The sequence below is a fragment of the Diplotaxodon limnothrissa genome, linkage group LG7, assembly GCF_057381915.1.
Source record: "Diplotaxodon limnothrissa isolate DT_005_m linkage group LG7, D_limnothrissa_male_GT1.1, whole genome shotgun sequence".
In the NCBI taxonomy this organism is placed as follows: Eukaryota; Metazoa; Chordata; class Actinopteri; order Cichliformes; family Cichlidae; genus Diplotaxodon; species Diplotaxodon limnothrissa.
The window spans coordinates 33,154,449-33,178,150 of NC_140602.1; the positions used below are offsets into that span (position 1 = coordinate 33,154,449).

At 41.7% G+C, this 23,702-nt stretch overlaps 1 protein-coding gene across 1 annotated transcript in view; it reads left to right on the forward strand.

Moving 5' to 3' along the window:
• The first annotated feature begins 388 nt into the window (after positions 1 to 388).
• The window catches only part of wdr7 (WD repeat domain 7), a 95,539-nt gene continuing 72,225 nt past the window's right edge, over positions 389 to 23,702 (forward strand). The window contains exons 1-16 of the mRNA XM_085359620.1: positions 389 to 537; positions 2,872 to 3,043; positions 3,132 to 3,238; positions 4,460 to 4,538; positions 5,285 to 5,459; positions 5,585 to 5,661; positions 6,205 to 6,324; positions 7,836 to 7,981; positions 8,073 to 8,175; positions 9,163 to 9,288; positions 12,635 to 12,782; positions 13,187 to 13,302; positions 13,542 to 13,674; positions 13,830 to 14,050; positions 14,839 to 15,034; positions 18,182 to 18,396. Coding sequence (XP_085215746.1) covers positions 2,885 to 3,043; positions 3,132 to 3,238; positions 4,460 to 4,538; positions 5,285 to 5,459; positions 5,585 to 5,661; positions 6,205 to 6,324; positions 7,836 to 7,981; positions 8,073 to 8,175; positions 9,163 to 9,288; positions 12,635 to 12,782; positions 13,187 to 13,302; positions 13,542 to 13,674; positions 13,830 to 14,050; positions 14,839 to 15,034; positions 18,182 to 18,396 — 2,121 coding nt within the window. The 5' untranslated portion in view covers positions 389 to 537; positions 2,872 to 2,884. The remainder of the gene's footprint in view (positions 538 to 2,871; positions 3,044 to 3,131; positions 3,239 to 4,459; positions 4,539 to 5,284; positions 5,460 to 5,584; positions 5,662 to 6,204; positions 6,325 to 7,835; positions 7,982 to 8,072; positions 8,176 to 9,162; positions 9,289 to 12,634; positions 12,783 to 13,186; positions 13,303 to 13,541; positions 13,675 to 13,829; positions 14,051 to 14,838; positions 15,035 to 18,181; positions 18,397 to 23,702) is intronic.

The following is a 23,702-nucleotide window of genomic DNA, read 5'->3' on the forward strand; positions in this document are numbered from 1 at the left end:
GAGCTATTGTATTGTATTGTATATAATATTTACAAATTAAACTGAGATTGAAACTAAATACATTATTCTCTATAATTTAGTGGTATTTTAATTATTACTATCATTTTGCTGTGTTGTTGTATTTAAGGCTCCATATCGCTGTCAAACTTTGCATTATTTTAGTTATTTAAAAAAGTGTTTCTTTAAAATTTTGTTTTTAGGTGTGGCACGATGATATCACATCTAGCCATTTCATTGTATTTTATTTTTGCACCCGGTTATAGTTTTCCGCTGATTTTTGTGGATTTCTGCATTTTAGGAGCCACAACTTATAACGAATTCCCTGCGCATTTTGTTTTATTTTGAAAACCGTTTACCGGATGCGGCTCCTCGGTCGTCCTATGGTCAGCTGACCGAGCATCTCTGAGCGTCTTTAGGACAAACAGACGAAACGAGTCAAGAAAAGGGTATTCCTGCGTTTTATTTTCCCACAGAGGGAACCGTTTACCACTCAGCCCCACTGTTAGTGGGAAATGTTCCAGTAGGCCGCTGCTTTTGGTGAGTAAAAGACGTTTTAGCGCTGTTTTGGTTCCGTTAGCTGCGCTGCTAACCTGGAAGTCCCGACATTGCAGGTGTAGTTTAGCCTCAGCGTCTCAGACATCATTGCGCAGCTGGTGTGCAGCATCCTTTTAATCACTCATGGGTAGATTTAAGATCAAATGTCCGCTGCTGGTATTTTTCCAGCTGCCAGCTTAATAGCTAGCCTTGGATTCAACATCTCCGTTTTATCCAAACGTGTTAGCTTTAAACCCGAGTGACACCAAGGTTACTGATGATGGCTTAATTACGTTTACGTTGTGTGTGTGTTATTTGTCTGGCTTTATTGCTCTTTTGTGTGTGGGTGACTGTCTTGAGACTGATGGTGTGTTTGTGTCGGACTGGAGCAGCTGGATTAACCTTTTTGACTCTCAATAGTAGAGGAGCAGAAATATGATGTAAAGTGAGCACGTGGCTGTACTGCCTGTGAAAACGTTTCTGATCGCGTTTCAGGGGCCACTGTTTGGGTTAATGCCAGAGTTTCACTTCCCACTCGGGAGTTACTCTTAGTAACTCAGTTTCCAAGTCCTTCTGGTTATCAAGCTCACTATCGGTATACCCATGGCTGACCTGGTGGAAAGCATCATGAAGAATCTGCACTTGTAGGAGGAGGTCTTTCTGAACATCTCTCGTGTCCTGGGCAACAGCAGCTTAATAGTTTCCCATGAAGCATGGTTTTTTGAGCCATGACTGCAATTTGTATCCTGATATTTGTGCCACAGTTTTATTTATTCCTTTGTACAACCTCATTACTTCAGGTTTTGGGCCACCATTTAATTTGTAGATTGGTTTATGAGTTTCTGGGTTCATGCCTCTGTTTAAGTACTTACCTCAGGATTTTGGACCACAGATTCATTCGTTCGTTAATTTTTGAGCCGCAGCTTTGGTTTGCACCTCAGTTTTTCTTTAGTGGGGATGAGTAAATGATGAGTGGGGATGAATGGTCCTAGTTTTCACTACTCCAGCATGGTTTAACTTTGTGAGTGTGCTGGTCCAAAGTCCTGAACTCTTGAGCTCCCACAGTGAGAGTATCAGGAGGCTCTGTTGTTGCTTTTGAGTAATCTTGTCACCTTGGAGCTAAGGGTCACTGCAATCAATACTAATGCTGATTGGAATGATTGCCTGATTTGCCTCACGTGATTAAACATGTGGTCTCCTCCAGGATGACATTGGCTCTGTTTATGGATCAATAAATGATTTAATGGCGATCAAAAGGATGTAAATAAAATGTCACTTTACAAGGCAGAATCAAACTTCCTGCCCTGTTATTGCTTAACTGAAGTTGTGGTTTTTTTTAACAGTCATTCTTGCTGACTTCTTATATGTGTTGTTCTGCATGATTATTTTTATCATGATTTTGTTGGGTCTCTGTATTGTGTTTTTTGAGTTGTTGTTTAAAGGAAAACTCTCCAGCGCTCTTTGCATAAGATTTGTTCTTGAGTCACATCACTTGCAGAATATCCGGAGTATGATAATGATCTGCACTGAGGGATGAACTCTTCACCTTCTGTTGTCACATGTTTGAGTTTTGTTGTTTTTCCGTCTTTTAATGGAGTGTTGCTCTTACAGACTAATCCAGAAAACTTGAAGCTCACTGCACCACACAGCTTGTTTTGTTGGCAGAGCAAGCATTTTTTAATTATCACTTGATCGTATTCATTTCATTGTGGGAAACCAAAGTTATGATTTCAGATTAAAATTATATTTATTGTGCAGACCTGCTACAGAACAATGCTAAACTGGAAGCTGTCTGTCTGCATACGAACTGTTATCTTTAAATCTAAATTTCATACTTGTTGCAAACCTTTCTTCAGACTGACAGCAGCCATCCTCAGGCTTTCTAGCAGTGATACCTGCAGAGGGAGAGCTGCAGAGATCGCAGGGTGTGCTTGGGTAGATTTATCTCACTGCTTTAGTAACTTATTACAATTTGGACTGTAAATATAAACACACTCAAAGATTTGTTCCTGCAGAACAATTTTTTAAACTTGACAAGTTTAAAAAGGTATTCCCATGTGAAATGGGTCATAAATGATCATTTCAGTAGTATTTTAGCTGTTTGAGATTTAATCCTGGTTCTGATTGTGTCCTTAGATAATCAGCTTTATTTGCTGGAGTAAAATCAAACTTCCTCCTGATTGTTGTGCATGAGCATGAGATCCAAAATGCACCAATCAAAACTGTTCCAGGTTGCTGTTACCCACGAAGTCATTCAAACATGTAAATGTTGCTAAAACCATTAAGCTAAGGCAGACTTCTTCCACACTGAAGCCTCATTGTTTCCTCTGTTTCTAGACACCTCACCATAATGTCGGGGAACAACTTGGTTCTACCCATAGTGCTCTGGGGCCGCACAGCTCCCACACATTGCATCAGCAGTCTGCTGGTGATGGATGACTTTAGCACCATCATCACCGGCTGCCACGATGGACAGATCTGTCTCTGGGACATGACGCCTGAGCTGGAGGTGAGTGTTTGTGCTCCAGCTTTATTCAATCTGCTTCTTCTCCTCCTCTCATCAAACACTCTGCTCCTCTCTTATGTTTCCTGCTCAGATTTGTCCCAGGGCAATGCTGTTTGGTCACACAGCCTCCATCACCTGCCTGTCTAAAGCGAGTGCATGCAGCGACAAACAGTACATCGTCAGTGCATCTGAGAGCGGGTGAGCAATCGTGAAGCGTGCTTCCATGAGACTTCTTTTTGCTAACTTTTATATAACACGTTCATGTGGGTTGTATGTACAGTCGCTGTGTGTACACCTTTCTTTTCTTGTGATTTTTATTTTTTAACTTGTGTCTTAAAGTATTTTCATTTCAGTGCTGAGGCTCAGTTGCGGAAAGATTTGTCAGAATAGTTTTGGGAATAAACTCTGAAGACTGGTATTTAAATTTGAGCCTTTTCATCCTAAATATGTGTCACATCTGCCCTAATTGTTATGCCCGTACAGTGGTTACATGTTACAGACATAAACTGTATAAACGACAGGTTTTGGGACTCTAATGTGGTCCATTTATTTGTCCTATACTGAGACTTTATTACCTTTTGCTTTTTGGTTTATTGGAGCCAGAAGTCCACATATTTGGATGAAAGGGTGGAGTACGAGGCTTTTACAGATGGAACTGGCAGACACGTGCATCTGTTAATAGATCAATAACACACTGATCTGTTAATGACCTGTTAACAGATGGGTGTACTGTGATCCCTATAAAAGATAAAGCTCTCTATAGAGGCAGAAACTGTTCTCTGTAACAGTCTGTAAAGTCCTGTAAACTTGGGTCTTTTAATATGGGAGTCTATAAGCGACTGACTCACTTATGGACATAAAAGGAACTGCACTCTTTGGATTTATTTCTCAGTCTCAGAGGTTGCTGCTTGCCTTTTTTGATTAAATAAGCGTTATAGCTGTCCTAAATGAAGTTGCCGTTGTGTTTCTGCTGTGATGATTTGTTGTAGGAGGTTTAGTTTGGACAGGGTGATGCATAAAATTTAAAAACAATGAAATAAGTCATTACAACATATAAATAATTTTTTTAAAGCATAGCTTCTAAGCCAGCTCTGAGCCAAATTCCAACAAATGCATAAGTGTGAGAAATGTGAAAAAGTCTGAGAGGAAGGCACTGGTGCAGGACAGCACATCAGTGGTAAATGTGTATTAGACTGCCTGACTTCACGTCCAGTCATTTTCAGAGCTGGATGTTTTTGAGATGAGGCATTGTTGGTGTACGAAAGGGACCATCTCATGTACTGCAACCACTGTGGTTTTCTAAAAGAATGCAGTCCATTTTACTACAACCATAATTAGCTTAAAACAGATTAGGCTTCTGTGTATGAGGAAGCTCTTCAAAGTACATTAATGTGTGACAGCAGCTTTTTGACCTTACAGGGAGATGTGTCTGTGGGACGTGAACGATGGACGCTGTATTGAGTTCACAAAGCTGGCATGCGCTCACATTGGCATACAGGTAACACACACACACACACACACGTATGCAGTGAATGATCATCAGACATCAAGATGTTAAACAGTACATTTGCATAGCACTGATTCAGCCTCGCCTTATTTATTCAACCCAAATACAGTCTGATTGGTTAATTATGTCAGGTGTTTTCTACTTGGCTTCTTTTTTTATGGTAATAATAATAATAATAGATTGCATTTATATAGCGCTTTTTTTAGGCACCCAAAGCGGTTTTACAATGCCACTATTCATTCACACACTGGTGGAGGCAGCTACAGTTGTAGCCACAGCTGCCCTGGGGCAGACTGACAGAAGCGAGGCTGCCATATCGCGCCACCGGCCCCTCTGGCCAACACCAGCAGGCGGTAGGTGAAGCGTCTTGCCCAAGGACACAACGACCAGGACAGAGAGAGCTGGGGGATCGAACCGGCAACCTTCCGGTTACAGATGAGCTTCCCAATACTATTGTAAACTAGTGTTTACTGTAGGGTTTTCATAATGAGAGCATACAAAGGGAATGGTTGTGCTCTTTCCCTAAGCTTTAAGGTGTATTTCCCTTTTCCCTGAAAAAAGGGGAAAAAAGCTCAGGTGGGAAAAAAAAAAGGTGAAAAGTATTTAACCAGCACACAAAAGCCTAATGTTACCTTCAGGAAAAAGTAGAGACCAAAATTAAACCACAAGGTGATTGAAAAGACCTTTAATCCAGATCATTTCATCTTCACTCCCCTCCTTCTCTGCCTCCTCTTCAGTACTACCAGTTCACCATCGGCACTCAGAGGGAGGGGCGTCTCCTCTGTAATGGCCACTACCCAGAAATCTTGGTGGTGGATGCCACCAGCCTGGAGGTCCTGTACTCGCTGGTGTCTAAAATCTCTCCTGACTGGATTAGCTCTATGAGCATCATCCGATCCCACCGCACACAAGGTGAGAGTTTCCCTCAGGTTCACTGCTTTGAATGTTAGCTTGCAGACTGCCCTGCACAAAACATCATCGCTGTGGACTTCTTCATGTTTGTACTTGTGAATAAGCTATGTTCTGTCTCTGTGCAGAGGACACGGTTGTGGCGGTGTCAGTGACGGGCATCCTGAAGGTCTGGATCATAACACCTGAGGTCAGCAGAATGCAGGTACACCTCCATACAGGTGTTTATTAAAACGCGCATCAGGCTTCAGTTACACCATCGTAAATGAAGCTGTAAATAAAGTAAAGAAGAAAACACAGACCTCCCCAGTCCTACTTAGATTAGAATATCATAGACTGTATACAAAAGATAGATGTGGCCAGCTTGATGTCACCCACTGGTTTCTGGACAGCTTTAAAAAGGTACCAGCATTTAGTGGAGGTCAGGCCTAACAAGTTTACTAGAGTCTGTTTCAGCATACCTGTCGCACCCCTAATTTTAAAGTATTATAATCTGATGGAGGAGTGTCAATAGTCTAAACATGTTTATTTCTGATATAAAGTTGGACATTTAAACATGAGTCTGTGGAGAGTCGCTCACTTTTGGAGCCAGCCTCAAGTGGACGTTAGAGGAACTATAACTTTTGGCACTTCAGCCCAGGAGGTTGTTTAAAAATCAAGGAAAAAAATACTTCTTTTCTGTGTCTCCAGCATCGATGCATGGCTCTGCTCAGGATCTAACTTGTAATTTCTTTTTCTGTTTTTTCAGGACTTGGACCCTGTGTTTGAAGAGGAGTCCAAACCGATCTACTGTCAGGGCTGCCAGAGCATCTCCTTCTGCACCTTCACTCAGAGCAGCCTGCTGGTCGTGTGCTCCAAATACTGGAGGGTAAGAACCTGCACGAACCACTCGGGGGTTGTTTTTGCTGGCATGATGGTCACAGTGGTGATTGATCTTGATGAAATGCTCCTGTGTCTGGTTACCTATTTTAAACTGATCAAAATAGATTGAACAAAGTTGGTAGAGTGAAAGAAAGGTTATCATGTAATACCATTTAAGCCAGTCACATGAAGCCTGTACTATGTAGGAGGTAACTCGAGGGTTACCCTTGGGTTTTCTATACTATGAAGATGGTTTACTTCTTACTGGGTAAATCATTATGGTATGCTCCACCTGCTGTTGGAGCAGTGCAGTGTACCTGTTGTACAGAGAAATGAGTTTTATATGTGCAGCTTTTTAAGTCATACCCTACTAAAGCCAATGATTTAACCAAACTTTGTGTCAACTGCGCATGTATTAAGGTGGTGATTTAGGAAATGTATAAAATGTTGTCATACTTGATTATAATCTGCTGGTAAACCTCTTTTATTCCGCTGGAAGTGCATCCAAAAGAAACCAGGAAAAACTCTGTACTGTGGTCCCTCATTTATCTCAGGTGTTACATTCTAAAAGTAACCCGCGATAGGTGAAATCCGAGAAGTATCCAGCTTTATTACAATTATTATAGACGTTTTAAGGCTGTAGAACCCCTCACTACACACTTTATACACTTTTCTCAGACAGACATGAACATTTTCACACTTTTCTCTCCTGTTTAAACACTCTCAAAGTTCAAACCTTCGTAGAAAAATAAGTCATGTATTATAGAGGAAACAAGAAGAATGAGTTGATTAAAGCTTGACTCACTTTGCTGTTTTGTTTCGCTTAATGCGCCTTATAATCCAAAAAAACACGGTAACCTCTACCTTCCTTTAGCATGTCCAGAATTCCAACTTTTTGTGCGATGGTTAGCAACATTTTGTCGACATTGTTGTGTTTGTTGGGGAGAAAACATGCATACAACATACAAACATGCAGTACAGCACTTCACTCACACTGCTAGCGATCGCAGATTTATGTAAATTTGACAAGCTGAACACATTCTGTACTGGACAGGAGACACGGCATGGAGGAGATTGACTATGGTCTACAGCCGATCTGGACGCAGCACACAATGCGCTGTTACCCCCCCCCCCCCCCCCCCCCCCAGAAAGAAAACAAAAACAAAGAAACAGCCATAAGATTTGCACACAAAAAATCCGCGAAACAGCGAGGCCGCGAAAGGTGAACCGCGTTATAGCGAGGGACCACTGTATTTGAGTCACACGTTACACTTATGAGACTTTGACTGGTGTTTCTCTGTTTGAAATGTGTGAAATTAACACCCTGATTAAGGCTTGTGTGTTCAGAGTATTAAAAACTGCTCATCCACTGAGCTGAACATAAACTGAGGATTTTGATGATTTTCCAGCCCTGCTACCACAGAGGAGTGCTGATGGTTCTCTACAGTATCATCACACAGCAGTCTGAAGTCTTGGCCTGGACAGATGGTTATGTTAATGAATTTTTGTCTGTTTCAGGTGTTTGATGCGGGCGATTACTCCCTGCTCTGCTCGGTGTCCAACGACAACGACCAGTCCTGGACGGGAGGTGAGTTCATCGCCGCGGACAAAGTCATCATCTGGACCGAGGATGGTTGCAGCTACATCTACAAGCTGCCAGCCAGGTAAGCCTGCCGCTCATCTGTCATCACTGCAGGAAAAAGACAGGTTCATCGTCATGACAATTTAACCTAAACATGTCTTTGTGTTTCTTAGCTGCCTGCCTGCTAGTGAGCATTTCCGCAGTGATGTTGGGAAAACCAAAGAAGGTTCGATCCCTCCGCTGGTGTACAGCATCGCTGACCGCTCAGACAAACAGGTGAGTCCTCCATCCGCCTCAGATTGCATGCGCAGGGAGGAAGACGGGAGATTCAATGATTTCATACCAAGTAAATACAGGGCTAGTGTTGCAGATATAGCTACTGATACCGATGCTTTGAACTTATAAGGCAGCCTCTGTTCTTTAAATGGTTTATAGGCTATAAATAGAATAGACTTGACGGGGGCGTCATTTGATTAGTTTAAAAAACTTTGAGAAGTGATTGAATGAGATCCTAAACACAGTTTGAGAATAACACAGGTAAAACAACATTATTATTATTATTATTATTATTATTATTATTATTATTATTATTATTAAGACATGTTTAAGCTAAAAACTTTATACTGCATTTCAGCATTGAGCCTCCATCAGGAAATGTATTTTCACAACTAAAAGTTATGAACTCCAGTTATTCACATTAACTTTCAGTAGTCGGTAAGTCAGCAAACCTGTAACCTTATTGTGCAGCAAACCAGCAGGCCTGTCCTGCTTTTAGCTATGTAAAGCCAACCTAACGTGGTACTAGCTGTCTACTCTGCAATAATATTGATAAATGTGGTTCTTGAAGTCTTCAGGCTGCTTTGTCTTGTCTATATGATTTATTCTATGTGAGGTTCACTTCATGCACCTGGATTAGTACACCTGGTCGTGTATTCAAGATTACAAAAAAGCCAGCAGAGATCAGGTCCAACAACAGTTGCAGATATGACCTGTTGTTCCAGGCGGTAGCTCATCCCTGTTTCCACTTTATTCCTTTAAAGCTTTTAATTTGAAACCGCTGCGGGAAATGTAAATGAAAGGTCTCATCTTGATCCGTGTGCATGAACCTGACTCTGTGTTCTGTTCCTTTCTGGTTTAATTTCCTCAGTTTTTTTTCATGTGTGTATTTATAATTTGTCGTCTTGTTGGTATTAATGTGTTGTCTGTGCCTTTTTTGTTACTTTTGCTGTTTCTACCTTATGCTCCCTCCCTCGCTCCTCTCAGAGGGAAGGAGAGGGAGGTGAGGAGGAAGAGATGGTTTTGGAGGTGAAGTGCTTCCCTCCCAGCGGGTACGACTTGGAGCTCTACATCCCAGAGCCGTTATTCCACCACCGGCCTCTAGAGGCACCTGTAAGCCCAAGAAAAATACATGGTGAAAGCGAAGGCAGGAAGAAGAAGGTTTCACTGTCATGGCTAAGCTGCAAAAGCTACAAGAGGCAGAATAAGAGTTTTTAGAATTGTATTCCTTACTTTGGAGAAGCCAGAGCTGAAAAATGCTCGATTAATCTTTCTTTCGAGCTAATTTGTGATATAAATTATTCTTAGGGTCCAGGTGGGGTCAAAAAGATATTATTTTGAAATGCTTGGAGCATTTACAAACTGACTTTGGGACTTTGCAGCTCATCCAGAAAGTGACAACCAGGTGAGAAGAGCGAACTGTGAGAACAGCAGTGAAAGTGTTGATGTCAGCTCAGTGGCTCACATTCTTCAGCTCACACTTTTCAGCCGTAAAAACACACCATCCCATGTCATCAGGGGGTGCAAAAGTCCTTTAAACACTAGGTAAAGACCCAACACTATTAGAGGGAAAACCTTAACAATCAGAACATCTGCTATGACCAAACACTTGGCAACAGTGGAGAGGAAGAACTGCTTTTTCTTCCAGGATCATGGAGGTGCAGGTCTCCGATTGCTGTAGCCATTTCCGGGTTCAAATGTGCCTTCAGTTCTTAAAAGAAAGCAAACATTTAGGCACCACTAAGACAAATGCTTTTGATTGGTTAGTGAAGTTTGGCTTGTTGACATAGTGATGTGGTGCGTGGTGGGCAGATGTTTCCAAAAAAACCCAGATGATCCTGATGTGCCATTTTACTTGGGGAAAATCTAGGAAACACTTTTAAATCTGCAGTCTGAGAGTGACTGAGAGTGTTGGGATACTGTGGGTCTATACGAGGCCTGTAAGATGTAATGGGACCTGATCATTCAGGACTTTGTTTATCAGAAGAATATACTGAATTTTATATTTTATATATTTGAAAGCGTAGACTAATTCCTGATGTCAGTGAAGCTGTGGCTTAGGTTGTACATAAAATGGCAGTGGTCCAAGAATGAGTCCTTGAGGAACGCCATCATAATAGAAAATGCTAGAAATATGGTAATATCTGTAAGTTTGCTAGGAAAACAAACCACTGACGGCTGCTGTTTTGCTTGTAAGAGGTAATTAGTTGTTTTGAGAGTGAGCTGCTGAGTTGATGACTATTTGAGTGAACTGCCTGTTTTTGTTTGCTCCGCTCTTTGTTTTCCTTCCTGCCTAACCAACTGATGGACTGAACTCACTCTGGTTCACCTGGTTTCACGCTCTCCTCCCACTAAAGCAAAACTTGTCCTCCAAAAGCACCATCACCCTCCTCATCTGTCTTCATGCTGATGAAGATGCATGCAAAGTCCCCCAAGCTGCTTTCTAAGCAAATAATGACCCGCTGAGTCCCGGAGGTCATAACAAACCAAAGGCGCCCAATGGGTCAGCCACAGTCAAATAGCCAAAAACTCTACGTTATTTGTGAGGTGTTGATAAATAATAAAAAAAAGATATTTAGCTTTCATGGGAACAGCTTTTTTCCCCTGTTAGGGAAGCTACAGAGTGATTGCTATAATTACCAATGTCCTTTATTTGACAAATGTCTTTGTTTTCTTTTATATGTCTACATTTTCGATAACACAGCAAAAAGGTGGTTATTATCTTGGCATAATGGAAAAGATGGCCATGGTCCACATCAAATGCGAAACATTTCATTGAAGTGAATACCAATTTTTGGTACTTTTACAATAATGCTTTTTAAAAAATGTGACACATAATTGTAATATGGTGCACAGAACTCGCAAACATAACCAAAGCCAGCGTGAGCTCCAGCGCTAGGGCCGACTTCCTATGATCACCACCAGCTAAATAAATAATCCAAATATAAAATGTAATTTTATATTCATCTGGTGTGATATAATATTTAATGTGATGTAATAATAAGTTATTTACTGTAAATAATATTGTGTTGCTCAGGTGACATTTGTCAGGTCAGCCACAATGAAAAGTGTCATTCTGAAAGAATGAAGTTGATCTAGAACGAGAGATTTTCTAAACTAAAATCAGATTTTTGATTTTCATGGCCAAATTTCCAAAGCTTTTTTTTTTTTTTTTCCATCATCCTTGGTCTAAAATTCTCTTTCCTGGTTGGCCTTTAATTTAGAATTTACAAATAAATTTTTTTAGTAGTGGCATTAATTCTGTACAGTTTTGCTCACTTTTTCTTTTTGCATTAAATATTAAAATAGGTTAAAAGAAATTCAGGTTACAGGTCACAGAACTCTGAATATTGTGTTTCTAGTTATCCAGATGAATGAGGTGCAGTGGGTGGGTGTCCCGTCTCTGTTTTTCTTGCTTCCTCTCTGGTGGTTTTTGCTGAAAACTTAAACTCTCCTTGCTGTTTAATTGTTTGCATCTTTAGTGAAAGATGTGGTTTGGTTTGTGTGTGTTTGTGTGATATTTGGTGGCACTTTGCATACCCTCACTGCTCGTCCACAGCGCTCAGATGAGCTGAACTAACCGATCGTTCTTCACCCCCTCAGCCATTACGCAGTGACGCTACGCCCGCAGGTTCACCGGCTTTCATCATCGCAACCCCCCCCACACGCCTGCCAGCACCCCAAACTGCACTCTGAGAATTGTTCTCGCACTGCTCGTCACATTAATTAGTTTTCACTCTTTATTACTTCATGTATTGATAATAGATGTAAGTCAGCCCAGTTTTGGTTAGCGGTGGATTGCTTGTGTTTTTTAGGCAGTAAAAGCTCTGCTGCCCTCCTCCCATCTCCACCATTTTCAGTAACCTTTGGATGTTTTTTTTTTTTTTTAAATAGTATGAAATGCTAAAGTGTGATTCTAGTTGCGTTTATTCTCTCCCGGAGAGGTCAGTTTTATCCTGATGTCCAGAATTATTGAGCCAAGGAACAGAATCTGCTCAGATTTTTGGTGATACTCAACCAAACTGATGTCATCTTTTACTCTGCTCTACAAATTTTTACTTCAGAGCCTTGTATCAGGCTCTCATATAACCAAGAGATGGCGCTGAGACAGCCATCCATGAGTTCGGCTTATTTCATCCCAGAGTTAGAAAATAAAAAACAAAACAAAAAAACAGTGGTTGGAGCGCTTGTAGATCAGAGATGTGTGGTTCTGCTTTTCTGCAGTTTGCTGTGTGTTGTTGTTGTTGTTTGAAGACAACCTGAGAGCAAAACCAACCATTTCAGCTTCACTTGGCTCTTAAATTTAAGCTCAGCTTACAAATTCAGCATATTCCAGTATTGGTGGAAGTGTTCTGGCCAATTGGAGAGCCTTTAAAGATGTTTTCCAGCTGTCACCGGGGAGCTTTGAGGCATCACATCTTGTTGGTGTTGACATGTATTTTTTCCTGCCTTCCTCCAGCTCCTCATCTGCCCCCCTGTGACCCGCTTCTTCTTCAGCCGGAGGGAGCCCTTCCATAAGCTGCTGATCCAGGGTGACTCGGCGGGCAGAATGACCCTGTGGAGCATCCCGGACACCTCGCCTCTGCAGCCACAGTCCACCTCCACAGGTAAGGAAGGGGGGAAGATGGTGAGGTTTCTCTGGTAAAAGTCTTTTCATAAAACTTTGCTGTTTTTCTTGAACTTCAAACCTCAGCATGGCGTTACGATGATCTCTCTTTTTTTTTTTTTTTTTTTTTTTTTAGCTTTAAAGCAGCCCATTGTTAACGAGTTGGTACTAACGGAGGTTGTTTTTAGTCTGTTGGTCCAAAAATACAAACAAACAGAAAAACTTGATTCATAGAGTTTCTTTTCTTAAGAAAAATGTGGAAGAGAAAAAAGAAAAGCAGCATAGGTCCCCTTTACAAGATGCCTGATTGCATTGTTCAACTTTCTGGAGAGCTTATTCTTCATCCTCAAGTCCTTCAGAAGGCTGATCTCTAAACGAGTCCTTTGTCTGTTTGTATCACTGCAGAGCTGCAGGTGTCATTCACCATCAGCCTGCAGGAGGCATTTGATAAGCTGACCCCAGTGTCCTCGGGGATCATTGACCAGCTCAGCGTCCTGCCAGGCAAAGACGAACCCATTAAGGTCTGAACACAGAAAAGTTCTCATTAAATTATAAAAGAAGTTGTTTTAAAGATTCAAAATATTCTCACAGAGTTGAAAACTTTCAAAAATGAAAACAAACGTGTGTGTGTGGGTGTGTGGGGAACGTCCTTTTATTGTGTCCATCAACACGACCCCAAAATAACCTCTTTTGTGAGCACGTGTGCGATAGGGTTTACACAGTGGGGAAACTCTAAGAGAGTGTGTGTGCTTCACCTCAGGTGACGGCCAGCGTCTACATCCCCTCTCAGGGGCGCCTGGTGTGCGGGAGAGAAGACGGCAGCATCATCCTCGTTCCCGCCACTCAGACGGCCATCGTCCAGCTGCTGCAGGGCGAGCACATGCTCAGGAGAGGTGAGACAAACAAACTATACAGACACACTAACAAATCCAGGGAAGTTTTGTTTCAATTTGACTCCTTTTACATCAGTTAAGATTCATTTTCATGCCTATTTCTAGTTTTAGTTGACTTTAAAAACCTTTGATCTTTGTGTCGGTCTGTTCTGCAGGCTGGCCGCCTCACCGCACCCTACGAGGCCACCGCAACAAGGTGACCTGCGTCCTGTACCCATACCAGGTCTCGCCACGCTACGACCAGCGCTCGCTGGTGTCTGGGGGAGTGGACTTCTCTGTCATTGTCTGGGACATTTTCACCGGGGAGATGAAGCACATCTTCTGCGTCCACGGAGGGGAGATCACGCAGCTCATCGTTCCGCCAGAAAACTGCAGCGTAAGACCGCCACCGCACGGGTCTATGTCTGCTTTCAGGCTTTGTTCTGCCGTCTCTGCAACACTGTTTGACATTAGATTTAAATGTTACGAGGTTACAGTCGTCATCGTTACTGTGGAAATAAGTTGAGACCTTTGTGCTGTTGTGGTTTCAGAAGCCCACCTGAAACTACACAGAGAGGACTTCGTATTGTTTACATGACATTAAAATAAATGGTTAGAGATGTTTTGCTGCCATGGAAATCACAGTAATGCTGTTGAGTACAATGGCTGAGCTGTTACACACACAAGCTTTAATGAAGACATCAGATGGGCTTCTTCTCATTCTTTTAATAGTAAAGGGTACCTATTGTAACTGTTGCTCATTTCTTGTCACATATGTCCTGTTCCAATTTGGTTCTTCATATTAAAGTAAACTGTGAGGCGGACGCTCAGGCTTCAGGATGCTCTAATCAGTTTCACATAGTTTGTTTCTACTCTTGGCTCTACTTGATGTCATAGAGAGCAGATATCTTTTTTTAACCAGTGATATCTGACTCCAGAGATCAGAAGACCTTTGCAGCAGTGCAGTCACTAATGACTAAAAAGGGTCATTCCATTTAAATTGAATCAAATCTGACATCTTGAGTGGTTTTAAATGCTTCGAAATCCTTGAAAATAAAATAATGTTAAACGATTCAGAGGCCGTATTGAGTTTCTACTCTGACTTATTGTCTGCTAACCTCTCGGTGACCTGCAAGCACTTCTTCAGATTCTATGCCTCACCTTGCTGCTGTGTTTCCTCTGCAGACTCGGGTGCAGCACTGCGTCTGCTCGGTGGCCAGCGACCACTCTGTCGGCCTGCTCAGTCTCCGGGAGAGGAAGTGCATCATGCTCGCGTCGCGGCACCTTTTCCCCATCCAAGTCATCAAGTGGCGCCCGGCAGACGACTACCTGGTGGTGGGCTGCTCTGACGGCTCTGTGTACGTCTGGCAGATGGACACAGGTAAGAACCAGAGGACCAGGAAGGAGGTGTTTTCACTGTACTAGAACATGGAAACCTTATGACTGTTAAGATACCGATCATAATATTCTATATTAGCCTGTTTGTTAGCTCAAAGGAAAACCTTTGCGAGCTGCTACCAAGGCTGAAAGGTTCAGGCTTGCAGTTTCCTCCTACTTCTAATCTTAATGCTAAGCATGCATTAAGGGGGGTGGGGGTGGGCGTGCTCTCTGCAGTTCCCCCAATGACCACTAGACACTGGCTTCAAAACAGTTAGTCCTCATACACTGATCAAATAATTAATACAAGCACTTTTCCTAAGATTCACATCCATATTCCAATAAACATGTCAGATAGCAGCTTGGAGCTCAGTATATTGGATAGGGATACTTTACCATGCAGACTAAAGAGTCAAACACAACCAACATTATAATAATAATGGATTGCATTTATATAGCGCTTTACAATTCCACTATTCATTCATTCACTCACTGGTGGAGGCAGCTACAGTGGTAGCCACAGCTGCCCTGGGGCAGACTGACAGAAGCGAGGCTGCCATATCGCGCCATCGGCCCCTCTGGCCAACACCAGTAGGCGGTAGGTGAAGCGTCTTGCCCAAGGACACAACGACTGAGACTGTCCGAGCCGGGGCTCGAACCGGCAACCTTCCAGTTACAAGACGAACTGCCAACTCTTTGAGCCACGATCGCCCCTAACCTTCTGATTAGTAGATAGCTGGTCAGCCTCCTGAACTACAGCCACCTAATAATCCCCCAAAACTCGTATTTGTGCCTGATGAACAGGTTTGCTTGTGTTGGCTGAACAATAACTTGGCTCTCGTCCAACAATAGCTCCAAAAAGTCAACATGGCAGCTACATCCTTTGTTTTTTTGTTTTCCCAGTTAACCTAATTTGAGCTCTGTGCTTAACAATATCCATCTTATCATCCTGACATGAAGAAACGAAGTGAACATCTTCCTCTGTACCTGCTAGCTCATGTGCAGTCTGCACCATGTGGCACAGCATAGAGGTAGCATTAACTTGAATGATGACTGGGTACTGGAACAGACCGTGTGTGTGTGTGTGTGTGTGTGTGTGTGTGAGAGAGAGAGACCTGAATGAGCTGTAGTGCTGGGAAATTGCAGGGTATCTAAGTGTGAAATTAAGGAAGGTGTGTGTGTACTCAGGCGTTAGACATGTAATGGGGCCATGGCTCATGGGCCTTCATCACTCACACACACCTATACACACTCAGGTATAATGGTGCCACTTCTCCTCTCACTCAATACCAGAGCCAATACTGATGTCAGCTCTGTCTGCAGCTAATGATGTCTCTCTAAAGCCCGTCTCTTTCTATAAAGGTGGAGAATTGTTACACTGGAGAAGATCGTCTGTGACCTGAATCATATTCAAGAGACTATAGATAATGATTGTGAGTCTGAGATGGTGTGAGAGAGATTGGAAGATTGATATAAATAAAAGGAGAGTGCAAGGGCAAGAGGAGGGAGACTGATGGAAACAGAAGGCGAGTCTGTGTGATGAGAATGAAGAGAGAGAGTGAGAGAGAGAGAGGCTGAGATAAAACCATCGATGTGTCAGTTCATCCTGACGATGTCGTACAGGGTCGAGGTCAGAGCTCAGTGCAGTTCTGAGGCCCTGAGAACACAACGCACAACCCCACCTACTGTTCTGTCAAAGTTGAATCAAAACCATTGAGCTTCCCACAAACAAAGTGTGTTGGAAACCCTTAAAGTTTAGGGTTGAGTTGAAGATTTCAGAGATCACTATTGGAGCTCTTCATGGTCAAATTTCTACTTGGTATTAATGAACTGCTTCATCCATCATATGTAGCTCCTGGGTCTCTGAGCTCAGGGAAATGTTGGCTGTAGCTGGGTCCAATTTGCAGAAGTCTCTTTTTAAAAAGAAGCTTAAGACCCACCTGTTTTAGTTTTATCCAGTGTGAAGCGTATTTTCTGTTTATTCAGATGAAATCACCTTTTAGAGTGCAAGTGGTTCAATTAATTGATTGGGTGGTCAACAGATGACAGGCTTTTTTTTTTAAACATTTAATACAATCTTGTATTGAAGGAAATTACACTGGACATTTTTCACTGTTTCCAATTTACTGATAAAAAGGTCAGTGCAGGATGAAAATTGTTTTACAAAACTCTGGCTCTTTCTATTGAATGTTTTTCTCTTGAAATGTCTCTTGAGATATTTTAGGTTTACTTACTGTTTTACATGTAAAAGTTTTATTTTATTTCTGTCTGCTTAAAACACAACTCCTTTGTTTACTTATGGATCTACTATGACTGTTTGTCATTTTAAAATTCGAAATTTAGTTAAAGGGCTTGTAATACACTGCAAGAATTTTCTTTTTCAAACTGCATACGATTGCAGTGTTTGATTTTTATTGCTTTGTATTATCCTTGTGTTGTTTAAACTGAGTGTTACTACCAAATTAACCTAATAACCTTTGAGGACTGTACTGCAATTGAGAGCTTGAGGTTTAGAGCTATCTATATCTACCCTATGGATTTAATAGAGGGGCAGCACGGTGGTTAGCACTGTTGCTTCACAGCAAGAAGGTCCACTGTCAGGTCGGGGTCCTTCTGTGTGGAGTTTGCATGTTCTCCTCGTGTTTGTGGGGGTTCTCTCCAGGTACTCCAGCTTCCTCCCACAGTTCAAAGACATGCAGTTAGTGGGGATAGGTTAATTGGTAACTCCAAATTGCCCATAGGCGTACCCTGCCTCTCGCCCTAGACAGCTGGGATGGGTTCCAGCCCCCCTGTGACCCTGACAAGGATAAGCGGCAGAGAATGGATGGATGGATTTAATAGAGTACCATCAGTCAACTAAAACAGTGAGTGCTAAACACCTGCAGCTACAAGGAATTTAAACCATCCAATTAGCAGTTTCTTTCCATGCAAAATCTTTAGCTGGTCTAATTGAGAAATGAATGGGCACAATGAGAAAAAACAAGGCACTTATGTATTAGAAGTTAGCAGTGAATCTATATATTTCAGGTTTACTGTGCACAGGTGTACACCTGCAGGTGGACCAGGGGGTGAAAAAATATCAGACTGTTGGTTTGTGTGTAGCTTGTGTCTTCTGAGGCTGAGGCAGATTTGTTTACTGGTTTGGTTCCAGGAGCGTTGGACCGCTGTGTGATGGGAATAACTGCAGTAGAGATCCTGAATGCCTGTGATGAGCTGGCTCCAGCTACTGTGGATGCTCTGAGCCACTCGGCGGTGAACCTGAAACAGGCGATGACCCGCCGCAGCCTGGCCGCACTGAAGAACATGGCTCAACACAAACTGCAGACGCTTGCCACCAACCTGCTGGCTGCAGACAACGCTGACAAGGTGAGGACGACCACTAAAAGTCACAAACACACTGGAAGAAATAAGTTAAACAGAAAAAGGCACAAAACAAAGAAATGTGCATATAACGGTTGACCTGTAGCGTGTATACAGGAATATTTGTTTACCATCAGATCCTGAGCAATCCAAATGCAGGCAACGCTTGTTTTTTCTGCACACTGTGAGGCTGTTGGTATTTATTAAATTCAAAGGAAAGACCTGACTCTCAGCCACCTGTGGGGAATAATGGTCTAGATTGTATTTGTTAGCTGAATTAACATGCTAGACATTTCAATATGTTAGATCAGTAAAGGGGTAAGCAAGCAAAATTGTATTTTGACAATACAGCAAAAATGTCAAAACAAATATTGTTAAAATGACAAGTTTTAAGCTGCTTTTTAAGACGGATCACTGAGCAACAGATCACACGTTTGCAGGTACACGTCTTTGGTCCTCATTATAGTTTTCGTTATACATTTATTGTTAAATCTGTTTACTTTAAGTCATTGAGATTAGCATCTCTTTTTAAAGAGAGTCCTCAAAAACCCATATACAACAGTATAAAGAGTAGTGAGTATATTTTGAAAGCACCTGCAAGTACAACTGCAGATATAAATATAAACTGTTGCAGCGCCTTAGAAACAGGGGACAGCAGACAAGCCTGATATCCACCAAAATGACTTGATGTTCTGTTTATGACCTGAAACTACTGACTGAGCCCATTAAGTTCATAGAGGTCACAGAAGACCATAGAAGTCGAAGGAGTCGCCCCCTGGTGGTCATTAAAATAATAGAGGTTCCGCATTGACGTCACTTTCAGCAATCTGATTCAGATTGGGAATCTTTTCAACACTTTGTGGTAAATCCTGATTCTACTTTTATTTATTTATTTAGTTTTTGCTCAAAACAAAGATTTGTTTTCTAAACCTTCTTAGACTGAAGCTGAGGTTTGTCAAATGTTAATTTTTTCATTTCTACGAAGTTCAGATGTCTCTTTATGTTCCTCATATAATGATTTTCTCTTTGCATCATTCACCACACACACACACACACACACACACGTCATCTCAGTCACAAAGCTGCTGGCTCAAGTCAGACCAATTAAAACTCTGCTGGAGACGACCCACAGGTCAACCGTACAGTGACTTCTCCAGGGAACGATGGCATTAAATGTCATAATGGTGAAAAAGAGTGAGTCCAGCGTTTCTTTTGAGACTTTCTGGAGACTAGCTTTTCAATATTTAAACCTGTACCAGAACAAGTCAAACTACTTGAGTAGCCCTTTTTTTTTTGTTTTTCTCTCTCAAGTCTTAAACTGGGTCCTAATTATTTATTTTTCTACTTTAAAATTACCTTCCAGAGCTTGTTTTTACATTTTTACCTCCTGTAGTGCCTTTGTGCTTTTTTTCCCAACTTCCTGTGCATCAATACATCCTTTATATCCCCAGTTTTGAAAATGCGTGTGTAGTTTATAGTAACTAAATAAAAACATAAAAAAATGCAATAAACTACCCAGAACATAGATACAAAAATTATAAAAGGAAAAAAGTTGCATAAAATCCTTTCAAATCACAAAACATTATTTTGAGTGTGCACATAACTTTGTTTTTGAGATACACCCATTTTTATAAATTATAATAAAAATGAAAATAAAATGCACACTGCACAATTTGCAAAAAGACAGTATGTACATCAAAATTCCATTTCCAAAAGTGCATAGTTCTCAGTGTCTGAGGAATTGAATTGAAATGAATATCTTTATTGTCATTGGTGCTTGAACAACAAAATTAACAAGTTGTCTTTGATCAGTGCTAAAAACCTTAAAATACCAATAAAACAACAGAACTTTACATTCATGACGTAGAAATGACGTATAGAAAGTCACAAATTCCTGCCTTTCCTGGGAAAACCAGTTTTTACAGTTGGTGCTGTGCATGAAACCATGTAATGGCTCATGCTGATTACATGATGATGTATGGGAGCAGAGGCGTGCTTGTTGGCTCAAGTACCAAAAACCGTAGTTTCTCTAATATCCACTAGAGGCTCACTCCAAAAGTGAGTCAGTCCCACAGTCAGGACTAAAGGAGAACCTGGGACTGTTGTGGAGATGAAACTAACATAGAGGAAAACTGAGTTAAATGTTTTATTGTGTCACTCTACCATAAAATGTCTTAAATTTTGTGTTTAAGGTATTTTAATTATGAATATCTACCTTTTCAATATGACTGGAAATAATGAAACGAAGCTTTAAACACCGATCATACGTAATGAAGAATTATATTTTAGCTCACGGCACACCTGAGTTACCCTTTCTCTGCTGTATTCGGTAGCTTTCAGCTTCTTTGAGCTTCACCTGTGAGGGGACCACTTGTCAGACGTGATGATCTGATCTGTCCCGACAGCGGTAACCCCTCCCAAATGTGCAGCCCGGCACCGAAAACAAGCGCTGTGAATTATTTAGTGCTTGAACAGCGTTTAGTTTAGTTGCCGGTGCAGTTTGACTTCTGCAGGTTCACCTGGAACTCATTTACCTCAGGTCTCCTCTGCTCTAAGGGGTCGTTCTTTCTTTCTAATTTTCCTCCCTCCCTCCTGTTTCCTTCCACATGATAACCTTTGTGTTGTTTTCTCTCTCCTCTGGGTCGTCTGTGGAGAAACCCCCCCTCCCCTCCGGTCATAACTGCCCATAATCACAGCTCTTCTGTGAAAAGGCCAACAAACAACAGCTGTAATCTTTCTTCTCCTTTTATGTTAGAAATGCATCACTGTGCTTCACTTTCCTGCCTCCCACCCCCGCCGTCATTTCCCCCTCATGCCTGCTGAAATTATGGCTCAACACCACCAACTCCCCCCACCGTGTGTGTGTCCTCCCCTGCTGGGTGTAATGGTGGATAATGACCATGAAATGTCAGACTATCAACCCAAACATTTCACCCAGTGTGTGTGTGTGTGTGTGTGTGTGTGTGTGTGTGCACAGTTGATGTTGGTTTGTTCAGAAGCTATTCTGCTGAATGTGCTGATCTGTGAATGTTTGTGTTCATGAGGAAAAACGACTGTATCCAAACTTTGGAGCTTGCAAGAATGATGTTTTAGGTCTTCAAACCTGAGGCTGAAGCTTTGCCAGGATCCAGGAAGTCAGTTTACTGGAACTCTGAGTTTGTTAATCCTGAGCTCAGGGAAACCGGAACTCTGAGTCAGGTGCCTCAGATCCTCTGTGACTCCTCCCCCTCCTGCTGCACCTGAATTTAATGACAGCGTTGATCTGCTCCTCTTCTCCCCCATCTAATCTTCTTCTTCTTCTTCTTCTCTCCCACCTTTTTCTGCACCTCATTCATTGCCTCGTCTTCCTCCTTCCTCTTCTTTTCCTTCTCAACTTTCTTCCCTCTGCGTGTCTCCCTTGACCACCCTCTTCTTATTCACGTCCTCCTCCTTTTTCCTTCCTCTCCTCTGCTGCCTTCATATCCTCCTCCTTCCATTTTCTTCCACTTTCTACTTCTCTGCCTCTGCCCTCTACTGTCCTGTTCTCCTTTTCCTCCTCAACTTCTTGTCCTTTTCCACCTGATTCTCTGCCACCTTCCCCTCCTCTACCAACTTCTTCTCCACCTTATTCTTCACCTCCTCTTCATCCTCGTTTTCTTCTCTGTCCTTGTGCTTCCCACGCATTATCCTCCTGCCCATTCTTCTGTCTCCTCTTTTAGTTTTCTGCACAAATTCAAGCTAACTGTATCTCTCCTCATTTACTTAAATGATCTCATGCCTGATTTGCCTTTCTCTCTCGCTCCTGTCACTGTGTTTTTAACTCCATGTCCTCCTGCTGGATCTGTTTTGTAGTTGAGTCGTGTTTGACTCTAAGAAAGCTGCTCTTTGATCAGGAGAACAATTTCAATTCTGACTCTCTCACCTAGTTCTGAAGCCATGTTTCCTCACATCACACCGGGCTGCTTCATGTCTGAATTTTTATGTGTTCATAAATGTTTCTTCATTCTCAAACTTAAATATTACAGACCGCACTCCACTGTAGAGATAAATAGTGCTGCAGACTGCCTTTAGATGGCAGTGTTACTCCACCAAAATGGAGCCTCCCTCACACAGACGCAGGGATGAGGCTCCAGTATCAGGAAAAATCAAAGGCATCTATGAAAATAAGAACTAACTTCTTAGTCTGAAGCCAGAAACCAGAATTAAAATGATCCGAGCAGGAGTCTAGCCATTCTTTGAATAAAATACTTCATAAACATCCTCAAATGTATGTTTTTCTGTGCATGCACCAGCGTACCAGGAAACTGTCTAATAGACCGATAATAGTGCTGAGATTTATCTACTTCACATCTTTTTTTTCTCTTTTTTTTCTTTCATGTAAATGTAAATGATAAGAAAAAAAATAAACGGACAAGTAAAAAGATCAAAATGAGCCCAGATTTGATCAGTTATACATGTTTGAAGAATACACTGAATTTATGAGCACATCACTGTTGTCAGCACCACTTTTCAAACGCACACAAAGACATACAACACGTCAGCCCTCAGGGAGGACCAGCCTGTCAAAGCTGTGATGTGTGTGTGTGTGTGTGTGTGTGTGTGTGTGTGTGTGTGTGTGTGTGTCCCAGCTGCAGGTGTATTGTGTCTCTCGGTCAGTCAGGACGTGTCTTTACCGCTAATTATTGTTCTCGCCCACACAGTCACATCCAGCTCGATACAAAGAGCTTCAGGCAAAGGAAAAAAAAAAAAAAAGTGCAACAAAATGACCAGTGATCAGTGAAGGTACAAATATGAAAATAATACCAGAATTTCACGCAAAGTCAATCAGTATTCAGTGATCCAGATACAAAACAAGTTATCACATAAAAGAATCAGTTCATCGTCACTTCTGTGCGCTGATTCATAGCTTGTGCTACGAAATGTTAAACTTGGTAAGCTCACAGAGATTTAACTGTTTAGAAGAAATGAGTCTGTAAATATGTTTATATTGAAGATTTTTAACATAATTTTAAAAATATTGGCCCCTGCAGCACCAAATGCTTAACTTCATGCTCAACTTCAACTTCAATGTATTTAAATTTCACATTTTTAAGTAAAAACTCATAATTTTCAATAGTTAAGTTTTAAATTCACAAAGGAAAAAAACGACAACTGATAAGTTTTTACGGAAAAAGAAGGCAAAGAATATCAGACCCCTTGGGGAACAAATGTCAAATTGACAAAACCAAGGCAAATTTTTGTAAAACACATGAGCAAATTTACACGATAGTGGTACATTGTCGAAGGGAAAGGGAAAACGGAGACAAAATTGGCAAATTATGAAAGAAATAAGT